At 50.7% G+C, this 10,879-nt stretch overlaps 1 protein-coding gene across 1 annotated transcript in view; it reads left to right on the top strand.

Moving 5' to 3' along the window:
• Nucleotides 1-8,887, top strand: part of Pmar_PMAR028386 (hypothetical protein) — a gene marked incomplete at its 3' end in the record, with an annotated part of 10,828 nt that extends 1,941 nt beyond the window's left edge. The window contains exons 9-23 of the mRNA XM_002786270.1: nucleotides 423-483; nucleotides 535-628; nucleotides 680-777; nucleotides 822-924; nucleotides 969-3,196; nucleotides 3,754-3,835; nucleotides 3,879-3,952; nucleotides 4,173-4,278; nucleotides 4,334-4,423; nucleotides 4,968-5,053; nucleotides 5,096-5,165; nucleotides 5,467-5,573; nucleotides 5,619-5,727; nucleotides 5,783-8,639; nucleotides 8,874-8,887. Of these exons, the coding sequence (XP_002786316.1) occupies nucleotides 423-483; nucleotides 535-628; nucleotides 680-777; nucleotides 822-924; nucleotides 969-3,196; nucleotides 3,754-3,835; nucleotides 3,879-3,952; nucleotides 4,173-4,278; nucleotides 4,334-4,423; nucleotides 4,968-5,053; nucleotides 5,096-5,165; nucleotides 5,467-5,573; nucleotides 5,619-5,727; nucleotides 5,783-8,639; nucleotides 8,874-8,887 (6,179 nt within the window). The remainder of the gene's footprint in view (nucleotides 1-422; nucleotides 484-534; nucleotides 629-679; nucleotides 778-821; nucleotides 925-968; nucleotides 3,197-3,753; nucleotides 3,836-3,878; nucleotides 3,953-4,172; nucleotides 4,279-4,333; nucleotides 4,424-4,967; nucleotides 5,054-5,095; nucleotides 5,166-5,466; nucleotides 5,574-5,618; nucleotides 5,728-5,782; nucleotides 8,640-8,873) is intronic.
• Nucleotides 8,888-10,879: the final 1,992 nt, after the last annotated feature.

Genomic DNA, 10,879 nt, shown 5'->3' with positions numbered 1-10,879 from the left:
CTAACTGCAAGAAGTGCAAGAAAACGTGATGAAATTACGCACGATGTAGGTTTAGGAATGCGTTGAAAAGAGTAGAATTGTAGTGTTGGGAGGCGTTTAGAATGAATAAGTAGGAAGTAGCGTGTTAGAGGGGCATATGCTGAAAATGAGGTAGCATGTAATTAGAATTTGTGGAAGAAATTTGAAAATGTGAAATATTAACGCACGATTATATCCACCTAGCTTAAAAGTATTAATGGGGGAAAATTTGGAAATTTCGGGATATTTTTGGAAATTCTCATTCGTTTCTGAATATTTCTACCATAATTCGTATATAAACTCCTGTAATTAGTGGGAAAAATAATGACGACAACTGAGGGAAAGTGAACATATATTACCAATAGTTGTTGTATTGTAGGTTTCGTGGTCGGTGGACTTGTCAGCTTGGGTCATCTGTTCTAAGAACGTCTCGTTGGTCGCCAGGGAGGCGGCTGATCTTAAACGGTGAGTCCCGAGGTATCGAGTTCGATCCCCGGGGAGGGCATTTTTTTGCAGATTCGGCGAGGATCGCTTCGAATATGCTCAACTCGTCGCCCAAGCATGGTTTGAAGAGGTGGAGAAGTTGCAGCGGCTGGGCACCCTTGAAACGGTAATATTCCTACCACACCATCATCTCATCGCGATCGCGTTTACTGTGAAGATACGGGAGGTATTATCCCATCACACGCTCATAGGGGAGCTGTGTGGGCGTAGTGAAGTACAGCATTTAGTGAAGTATGAAACTCAAGGCTTGAAGTGGTAGGGACTTTCTGGTGGCTTTTCGGTGGTGAGGTTTTTGGTAGGTATGCGTTGGTGGCAAACGTCTGTGGAGCTGAGTCGGCTTGTGTGGATCCTAGAGATGCTCTGACGATACTGGGTAGGTGTGGCCTTACTACAATCGGGGAGGTGAGGTAGGAGGAAGAGCTCGAGGTGTGGTATGGTGTGTGTAGGTTGGGCCTGTTAAGGAGGTGCGGGAGTTGGCGACCAACGATTGGGGAAGTTTGAGGAAGGAGATTGCCTCTGTGAATGCATATGAGATGGATGACGTTGATTCAGTCGAGAAGCTTATCAACTGTCCACGGGAAGGAGTAGTGGCGTATTTCGAGAGGAGGAGTAGTGGAGGAGTAGTGGTGGTGGCCTTGGGGAAAGCTAAGACGGCTCAGTACAAGCTCTTGAGGAGACTTAGAGAGGTTATGAAGGAGTCTACGAAGAGGCGGAGGGATGGTAGGGCGTTTATGCAGATGTGTGAGACGATGCTGCACGGGAACAGTAGGAAGAAGGAATTGTTGGTATTGTTTTCGGACCTTTGTCGAAGGGTCCAGTTTGTGGTGAATCGGAATGTTGACGGTTTCGGCGCATACGAAGTGGTTGATAAGAGATTTCCTGAGTTACTCTCGTTGGCTGCACGGACTGAGGTGGAAGAGGAGGAGAGAGCGGAGGCGGCGGCAGGGAGGGTAGTGGTCATTCACGTGCCTCCTGGGGTGGTTCCGAAGGGGCTGATCACGGATGATGTGCATGTGGATGGTGATGGGCTGATGAAGTGGGCGAGGTGTGGTAGGCATGTAGTACAACTCCCTAATTTGCTGAGGTTGCGGACGGTGAAGCCGAGCTTGCGAAAGTGTGTTAAGATCGTGCGATATGGGTGGGGTGGGCCGGAGGGGAATCTTTTGGAGCGCACGTTGAAGAATTGGGAAAGGGGGCATCTTTACGACACCGACAAGACTTTCTTTGCTCTGCCGCGGGATAAGCAGTGTGCCCTTCTTGGGAAGTGGTTAGAGACTCTCGATAAGGTGGCTATACCTGGAGTGCAGCAGGTCCGGGTTGACACTGAGGAGGAGCTAGTTGCTGTGGTGGAGGAAGGAAGGCTTGAGGGGGCGGGAGAGGCTCAGAGGGTGTTGGTGGTTGCCCCTGTGGGGCTACCTGGTAGTGGTAAGACGCGCCTGTTGGAGGAGGTCTTTGCCAGGCTCCCGGTGGTCCATGGAAAATATCGGCAGAATATGGTTGAGGAGCACTGTGAGACTACGGCTGAGTCGGGGATTTGTGATGCTCTTTATTTGAGCAGTGATGAGTTTGCCGAGGGGGGCAGAGCTGATAGGAGGCGACAGAGAGCGGGGATGAGACGGGCGGCTGAGACGTTTATGAGGGAGAGGGTTGGGGTGGCGGAGCGAGGCTCGACCCATGTGGTGATTATTGATAAGAATCATGTATACGGTAGCGACATGAGGGGAAGTGCTCAGCCGTTTATGAAGCCTGATACGCATGTAGAAGTGGTGGGGCTCTTTTTAACTGCCACTGAGGAGGAGGAGAGTGTGTGGGAGTACCCGTGGGGGCCGAGGATGATGACGATGTGCTTGAGGAGGGTGTTGGGGCGAAAGGTGCACCCGACGTTGGGGAGTGGGGTCACTGATGAGGGAAAGAAGGCGGCTGTGTTCTTCCAGTTCTGGAAGCTATTCGAGCGCTATCCGGGACTACAGCCTAATAAGTGGGTGAGGACGGTGTTGAAACTGCCGGTAGTTGAAGTTGGGAAGTGGCGGAAAGATGGTAGGGAACTCGCTGAGGAAATAGTGGCTGCGTTGCCCGGTCGGAAGGGCCGTAGCGGGCTGACTTATGAGGTTAGCGAGGAGGAGCTGGAGAAGGTACATAGGCTCGTCGAGATGGTTGATTGCGATGAGGAGTCTTTCGTGGAGTCGGATAAGTGTGTAAAAGTGGTCGTGAAGAAATTGGAAGAGTTGGCGGCTCAGTGTCACTGGCCTTTGTACGTTGGGGTTGACGTTTCTGGTGACAATAGGGAGATTTTAGTGAAGCATGTGATGGGTTTACTCGGGATGGGCAAGTGGAAAATGAAGGATGAATTTCACGTGACTTTGTCGTTTTTCGGCTGTCGTGAACCGGAGGGTGAGAAGATGAAGGAGATCGTCCAGGGCATTGCCACGGGGGAGCATATAATGGTTACGGTTACACCAAGGAGGCTATTGGTGGTTCCAGAGAGGCTTGTGTGCGTAGAGGTTGAAGTTAGCGGCCCACCCGCGTTCCTCGACGACTTACAGCCACAAGAATATCTACACATCACCATGGCCTTGGATGCTGGGTGCCCGGCAAGGCTGGCTAGGGAGTATGTCAGAGGCTTTCACGAGCAATGGGATGTTATCGAAGGGACACCATTGAGCAACATACAAACGTATGAATTCAATGATAAATTTCAACTTCCTAAGTGCACGATTAGAAATTACTTCAAATAGTAGAAAGTTTCTGCCAAGTTTATGAAGGGATTTGTGTTGCTGATCACGTGAACACCGCGGTCCCACATATGTGATTGGTTCCTCAGCTGACCACTTCACACACGACTTTGGGTAGAAGTGTACAAAAAACCAACGACAATTTTCATACTGTCATCAACATATGTAGTTGCCCATGTGCATAGTCCTCTTCCACACACTGGCAATTTGGGGACTCCCGCCCATATCAGTAGAGTGGAATCATAATCATTAGAAATAACTTCGAATGATAAAAAGCTTCTGCCGAGCCTATGGTGGAAGTTGGGTTGCCGATATCACGTTACCACGCTCAGCCCGAAAGGAAGCCTTCCATTTCATCGAGCTTAGTACGGACAAACAACCCTAGTATTGTTTTAAGTGATTGCTTCCCCGGTTGATTGATAATGACGGCCCTCAGTTCTGCAGTTCCAGGAAGTATTCTTAGTGGGCTCATATCCACTGTTGTTGGACATTCTGCAAGGCACCCTCTTGCAGTGGGGGAGGGGGTGGAGACGACGGCACAGCTCCTTGCGTGGGCTGAAGCTATGCCTATGTGTGAAGTTGTAAGCAGCTTGAATAGAGGGAAGAGTGGTATGCTGATTTTAGAGCACCAAGCGAGTTCATGGTCGACCGCTCAAGTTGGTGTACATCACTCCTGCATGGAAGAAAGCCAATAACGGGTAGGCGGCGTTGATAGCTGTGCTTATGGTCAACTATATGTGTTGGTGACAATATGAAAGTTCTGAGGAAATTCTGGAAAAAATATTGTTGGTTTCTGTATATTTATAACAGAATTCGTGTGTAAACCTGTATAGTTGGTGAGCGAACGTCCTGAGTTCATCTGAGGAAAGCAAACATATATTCCTCCAACACTGGTCGTCTCATCGAGAGCGAGCTTAGGTCCCGCAACGACTCCCTCTGTCGAGCTCTGATTGGCTCGGGCGTCATTCTGCTTGTGCCTGAGACTGCTTACGGTATGGTGGGCAACAACAACAAAAGGCGTAAAGTGAGTATGGAGTTGATCTAATTGTTGCTGTTGGTGTGGTATTAACATTATTCAGGTTGACAAGGTAGGTAGTGATAGTCAAGTAACACCGGAGGACTCTGCGGACATCTCGATATTGATGAATCTCCCACCGACCAATGCCGATGTGAGCAAGAGTGAGTTATGCCTCAGTCGTCCACACCTGGTCATCATCACCACACAGATGTTAGCTTTATGACCGTCATGAATCGTGTGGTTGGGAGGTTGGGGTCTCGGCCGACGCGGTTGTATATGAAGGAATGCCCGGAAGGGGACGATGTGGCTGTAGGTTTACAGCCGTAGTTTGCGTGAACACCCTCACATACGACTCGCATGTAAACTCTATTAATATTCGAGGGAACTGCTGGTAGAAGAGTAGAAAAAGCAATGAGAATTCACCAAAATTCCATCAGAAATCTCATAGTTGACCACATGCATATCCTCCCGCATTGAAACGCTGTATTTATGCATAAGGCGACGCTTTCTCCCCAGAAACCTCGTTGGAGAGTGGTAGGGGAAAATATGCGAAATTATAAATTTTGAGAAATTCTCGTTCGTTTCTGCACACATCTATTGCCGAATTTGTATGTAGATCTCTGGGGCTTAGCTGAGGAGAGCGAGCATATATTCCTCCAACACTGTCGTTGTTTGCGGAGGCTCGTCGTCCCCAGGTCTGCTGGAGCCAACGCTTGGAGTCGTGGGTGCTCCACAGTCGGAACCTGTCGCTAGTCGTTAAGGATGCTGAGGATCTCTTTAAGTAGGCCGCAACACTGTGTGGGCTTCTGATTATCGTTATCAGATACTCAGGTCGAAAGCGCAATATAGCGGCGGCATGGCTTGAACAACTAACTGGGAAGAACCTCACCTTGGTGCGCTCCTTCATGAGGATCTAGAAAGGCGCGGGTTGCTGATATGCTCCTCGGCTGATAAATTGATATTTTATTCTAACTCCCAGTGCTGGAGGAACATATGTTGGTTTTCTCAGCAGAGTGTTAAGAGTTTCATAACTCAGTCGGGTAGAAGTGCACAGAAACCAATAAGAATTTTCCTAAATTTGCTCAGAATTTTCATATTGTTGACCATCTGCCTTCTGGTAGAATTCCTCAGGCTGAGTTTACCTCAGAGCGTGGTCAGGCGTGCGGGAGGAGTTATTGGTCTTCATCATCTCAGTTAAGACAGCTGTTAGGAGGGTGCACACTATTTGGCTCTTGTTACCACCCCAACCGCGGAATGGAGCCTCTATCGCAGTGCCAGCCTGAGTCGGGCTCGTTCACCTGGTGAGATAGCTGTTCATTCAGCACTAGAGGGTAGATCGTCCGTAGGTACGGCCTTACTGTTAATACTGTCGCTCCTGCAAGCCCGTGTGTCGATCCGAAGAGAGCATTGCGGCTTATGCGATTTTGTGGTTTACTCGAGGGAAACGGCATTGAGGTGGGTGGTGGGAAGGGCCGCTGAGGAGGGGATGATTTCATCGAAATTGTTGCAGGATCTTAGCGCGAGGGAGATTACCGATAGTGGGACCTTCGTGAAGGCTCTACGAGAAATCTACTTCTCTGGCGTTCCGAACTCTGTGACCGACAGTGATAAGCTCATCCAATGCGAGTACGCCAAGACGGCCCTGTTCCTCTGTGCTGCTGGTGCGGCAGAGGAGGAGGAGGAGCAAGTGATTATGGCTGACTTTTCGGAAACTGCTAAGTTCCGAATCCTCAACACTATGCGACTGACGTTGGCTCGGTGTGCTATGCGGGGCCTTGGGGTCGATAGTGAATTAAGAGAGTTCGAAAGGCGATGCCGAATTATGCTTGGTGATCCTGTGGGCAGCAGCTATGCTCTCGAGGCCTATGTGGGTTTACTCAAGAAGATAGAAAAAGTGGCGAAGCGTGAAGACAAGTGGCGCGAGAGGGATGTGAAGGAGCAGTTCGTGGAGCTTGCTCGGTTAGCAGTAGAGGTTCCTGATGAAGGTGGAAACCTGGTTGTTCTTATTCATGCTCCTCCTGGTGTTATACCATCTGGGCTGTTAACGAGGACGACTGAGGTTACCTCTGTGGAAGCGATAATGGAGATGGTTGAGAGTGGCGGCAGGCATGTGGCCCGTATGAGGGACATCACTGTGATGGGATCTGGTGGAGAGAAGTTGAAGGAGAGCGTCAGGGTGGTCAGTGTTGGTTGGGAGGGTACGGTTGATGATGTTATCACAAGGTCATTCGAGAAGGCTGGTCGAATGGATCTTTGTGAGGCTGATATTGAGTTCTTCGAGATGGACCCGGAGGCCCAGGTGGAGGAGATAGGGCACTGCTATGAGGCGGCTCGAGGTGTGGGGGATTGGGTTTTGACTGCCTCGTCAGTTGAAGAATTGCCGGGAATAATGGAGGGCCTGGGCAACGAACCGGAGTGCCGAATTGTTCTCATCGACGCTCCGCCAGGGTCTGTACCGCACAAGCTGATCACAGATGATGTTGCTGTGAATGCCGAGACCCTCGGGACTATTCGGAAGACTGGGGGCAAGCATGTCTTATACGCGCCCGGATGGACGGGCGGAGTTGCAGTTGATGGGGTATTCAGAATAGGCTGGGACCAGTCACTTGTTGAGGTCCTCGAGCAAGCAAGGCAACAGACCACGAGGGTCAAGGCTCGAGAGCTTCTGTTACAGGAAGAGTTGAGGTTCGCCTCGGGGACTCTAGAGGAGCAACGCAGTCTCATTGAGGGGTGGTGGGATGGACAGAAGGAGTCCGTCACTGATGCCTGGGTGGTCGAGACGGTCCCAAACCAACTTCAGCTTATACGGGGAATAACTAGTGTCTTGCGTGGGGAAAGGCCTACAACCAGACTGGATAAGTCGGCTGTTGGTGCAGGGGAGGACGGTAGTGTAAGTGATGCTGATGATGAGGCGCTGTTATCAGCAGACAACTCTGTTGGTCCTACCCTGGTGGTCGAGGAGGCGCCCATTGTTGGGGCAGAGATAGTGGATGATAGCACTTCTCCAGATACCATCATGAATGCCGTTCAAGAGGGTTCAATAGGAGGTTCGGTTCTCGAGTGTGGACCCGGTTGTTGCACTGAAATCCCAGCGTCGCCGATATCTACTGTGCCGAGTACGCCAGAGGTCGAGGAGTCGTTGGAAGTGGTGACATCGAGAGGGCCAAAAGTGGCAGTCACCCCTATAGAGGCGTCAATGAGCAGTTCTGCAGTGGAAGCTAGGGAGACGGAGAAGCGCGGTGGAACAGTTGTGATTATTCATGCGCCTCCTGGGGTGGTGCCGAGGGAGCTACTCACGGATGATGGAGTGTCTGGCGAAAGACAAATTCAGCAGCTCTTGGAAGACGGTGATGACCGTGTTGTGCATGCGTGCACGGTGAGCTTCCTGTTTCGGTTCAAGTTCCAACGTGATCGAGTGGCTGTGGTGAACTACGGCTGGGAGGGCGCCATTCAAGAGGTGATCGGACGCACGTTGGCTCATGCGGGGGATGAGAACAAGTCTAAACAGGACGAAGTCTTCTTCCGGTTCCCTATGAGCAAACAAGGCGGTCTCTTTGCCAAATGGTATCAGCAGGCATCCAAGAAGATTCCTCGAGGGGTGAAGACGGCCAGTCCGGGGTCGGAAAAGGCACTACGAGAAGCAGTGCAGAGGATGCTGGGGGAAAAGCCACGATCGTCGAGGACGATCTTCCTGGTTGTCCCGATGGGTCTGCCAGGGTCGGGCTCTAGTGAACTCCTTGAAGACATGTTTGATAAGATAGAGGTTAAAAAAGGAAAGTTTATACAGGGGAAGAACCGAACGGAGAGTGAGCAGAACTCAGAGGCGGTGGTGAGCAATGCAGCTCTCATCAAGGCGAGGGACTTCGCGAGAAGGGGGGCTTTTGATAGTACAGCCTTGGGCGCTGCCTTGAGGAGGGCCAGTGGTGACTTTGTCCAACACAAAGTGAGGAGGTCCAAACAGGAGTCCAAGCACGTTGTCTTCCTCGATATGAATCACACTGATATTCACAGTATTAAGACCTCGGCCAGGAACTTCATGGTCAACGGCGTGGATGTGAGAGTCGTAACGTTGTTCATGGCGGAGATTGCGGGAACGACAGAAGTGGCGAGCTGGAAGTACCCGTGGAGCCCTCAAGCGATGCTGACTTGTTTGAAGAGGGAGCTGAGCTCCCATGGGAACTCGGAGGGCTTTGATTCACGAATGACAGAACAATTCTTTGAGCTTTGCCGTGAACTCGCGAAGTACAAGTGCCCGCAGACCAGCAGGCTGATCAGCGAGGTCAGACGAGTGCCAATTATCGAGCCTGGCACGGTGGTGGATATTGAGAGTGCTAGTCGAGGATTGGAGCAGCTCGGGAACGTCAAGGGTAGCTTCTCAGAGGAAGAACTGCAGCTGGCGGATCACCTTGCGGGGATGGTAGAAGGGTTCGGCAGAGATCGAGCCTGCTCGTTTGGATTCACTCTGTGATGATATTTTACGAAGGCTTATTTCTATTATTTCGGAACCTTAGGTTCCAGTGTGTACTTTCTACTGGTCTTCCACCGAACTGAATATCCGTCTCTACCCAACATATTGTGTGCGGATTATGCGTTGTGTTTAGGTTGGCTACTGTGATGAACAACAAGCCCTTATAAGGCGTCGCTTGTCTTGTGCTTGGCGAATATTCAGCTCTACTGACTTCATTGTAGAGAGGTTTGCTGAGGCAGTACACTAATGAGACTTGGTCGAGGGAGTTGCCCTTTTGTCTGTGGGTCTGTCCGAAATGGAGGAGTTGCCACTCTAATGCCATATCAGACTGCGCTAGTTGCATACCACTCCATTGCCACGTCATACTGCGCTAGCTAGATAGCACTCCATCGCAACACCACATTCCGCCCTCTCCATGAGCGAACTAGGAGGCCCTCATTGGGGTTCAGACGGTGCAGAATAAATGTGACTTAAATTTAATCATGGCTTGTGGCAGCGCTATCTCGTCATTTATGCTAGGGCACCACTATCAGCAATTTAGCTATGGAAGCCACACTTGGTAGGCCCTGTAGCTTCACAGTCCTCTGAAGTCGTTCAGTGAGTTGCTACGCCCCACGAGAGCGACCTGTTTGAGTCTCTTCCAATTTCGGGGGAGTTTTTGGGGGGATAAAATTATCACAAAATCTGATGCACTCAATCATGCCAAACAACAGGTTATTTCATCCCCATTCATGGTATTGGATTTGGGGCCGATATGCCAGAGGTTCACTGGTGGTTCAAGTTGAATTATACAAAACCCAAGTGCTTTTGTTCTCGTTGATTCAGGTGGCATACCGGCCCCATTGTGAGCCCTATGCCGGTTCTCTCATCAGTTGCGGTGGTGTCTCATACGTACCTATGCCCAATTGTCCCGATGGTTATGAGTGGAGACTCCAAAGGAGAGGAAGCCTCCAACGTGTCTACGTGGTCACACCTGTTGGTCCGTTGAATGATGGCAAAACTCGACTCTTGTCGAGGGTCCTCGACAACTTGCAAGTGCAGCGTGGCAAATATAGGCAGCACCTGGTGGAAGAGGAGGGTGCGAAGAGAGCCGCCGTAGGCTTTTGGGATGCATTTTACGTCAACAGCACCGAATTCGTTCCACGTGGTCAGTTCAACCAGCGCCTTCAGAGCGCACGAGTGAAGGAAGCGTGTGAAGCTTGCTCCACCGGGCTCGAATCACGTTGTGTTGATTGACAAAGATCATATTCACTTCATGGATGTCCGCCGCAGTGCTACTCCCTTCATGCAATTAGGTATAGAGGTGGAAGTGCTTTTCCTGGCCGGCTTTGACCATGGAGACGCAGGGACCCAATAGGAGTACCCATGGTCCATGGGCCCTGGAGTCCGAAGACTATGGCGATGTGTTTGAAGAAGGTCTTAAACAGAGATGTCCCACATCGTCTCGGTCGTGTGGATACGAGCGAATGTAAGAAGGCCATGCCGTTCCTTATCTGGAAGCTCTTCAAGAATCACCCTGGATTCAGGAAGAGCAACCTGGTATCCTCCGTACTCACCCTTCCCGTGGTGGAGAGCGGTAGATGAAATACAAATGGCACTGAGGTGGCCATGGAAATTCTGGCTACTAACAGTGACGAAGATAGTGACGAGTTCGCGAATAAGCTCAGGAGGCTAGCGTCGCTGATCGAGTATGAGGGCAGACCGTTTGCCAAACTGGACAAAAGTGCTGATGTGGTCGTGAGAGAGTTGCATTCTCTCCTTATGGAACCATGGGCTCAGGATGCATGATGCATCAAGGACTTTGGACCCGCGGAATACGTTTTATCATCCCCGTCCCCCTCTCTATGTTGGAATAGAAATCTCCGGTGCTCACAAGAAGACGCTCCTGACGCATGTTACGGATCTAATAGATCTGGGAGAGTGGAAGTTGCAGGGAGACCTTAGTGTTGTCCTCCTATTTTTGGAGAGCCACTATCCCGCTGACCGGGCGAGGAAGGAGGTCGTCCAGGGGATTGCCATGGGGGAGCATATAATGGTTACAGTCACACCAAAGAGGCTATTGGTGGTTCCAGAGAGGCTTGTGTGCGTAGAGGTTGAAGTTAACGGCCCACCCGTGTTCCTCGACGACTTACAGCCACA

The sequence above is a fragment of the Perkinsus marinus genome (genome assembly GCF_000006405.1).
Source record: "Perkinsus marinus ATCC 50983 genomic scaffold scf_1104296931648, whole genome shotgun sequence".
NCBI classification, from domain to species: Eukaryota; Perkinsozoa; order Perkinsida; family Perkinsidae; genus Perkinsus; species Perkinsus marinus.
The sequence above is the reverse complement of the archived record's forward strand: the minus strand, read 5'-3'. Positions and strand labels throughout refer to the sequence as shown.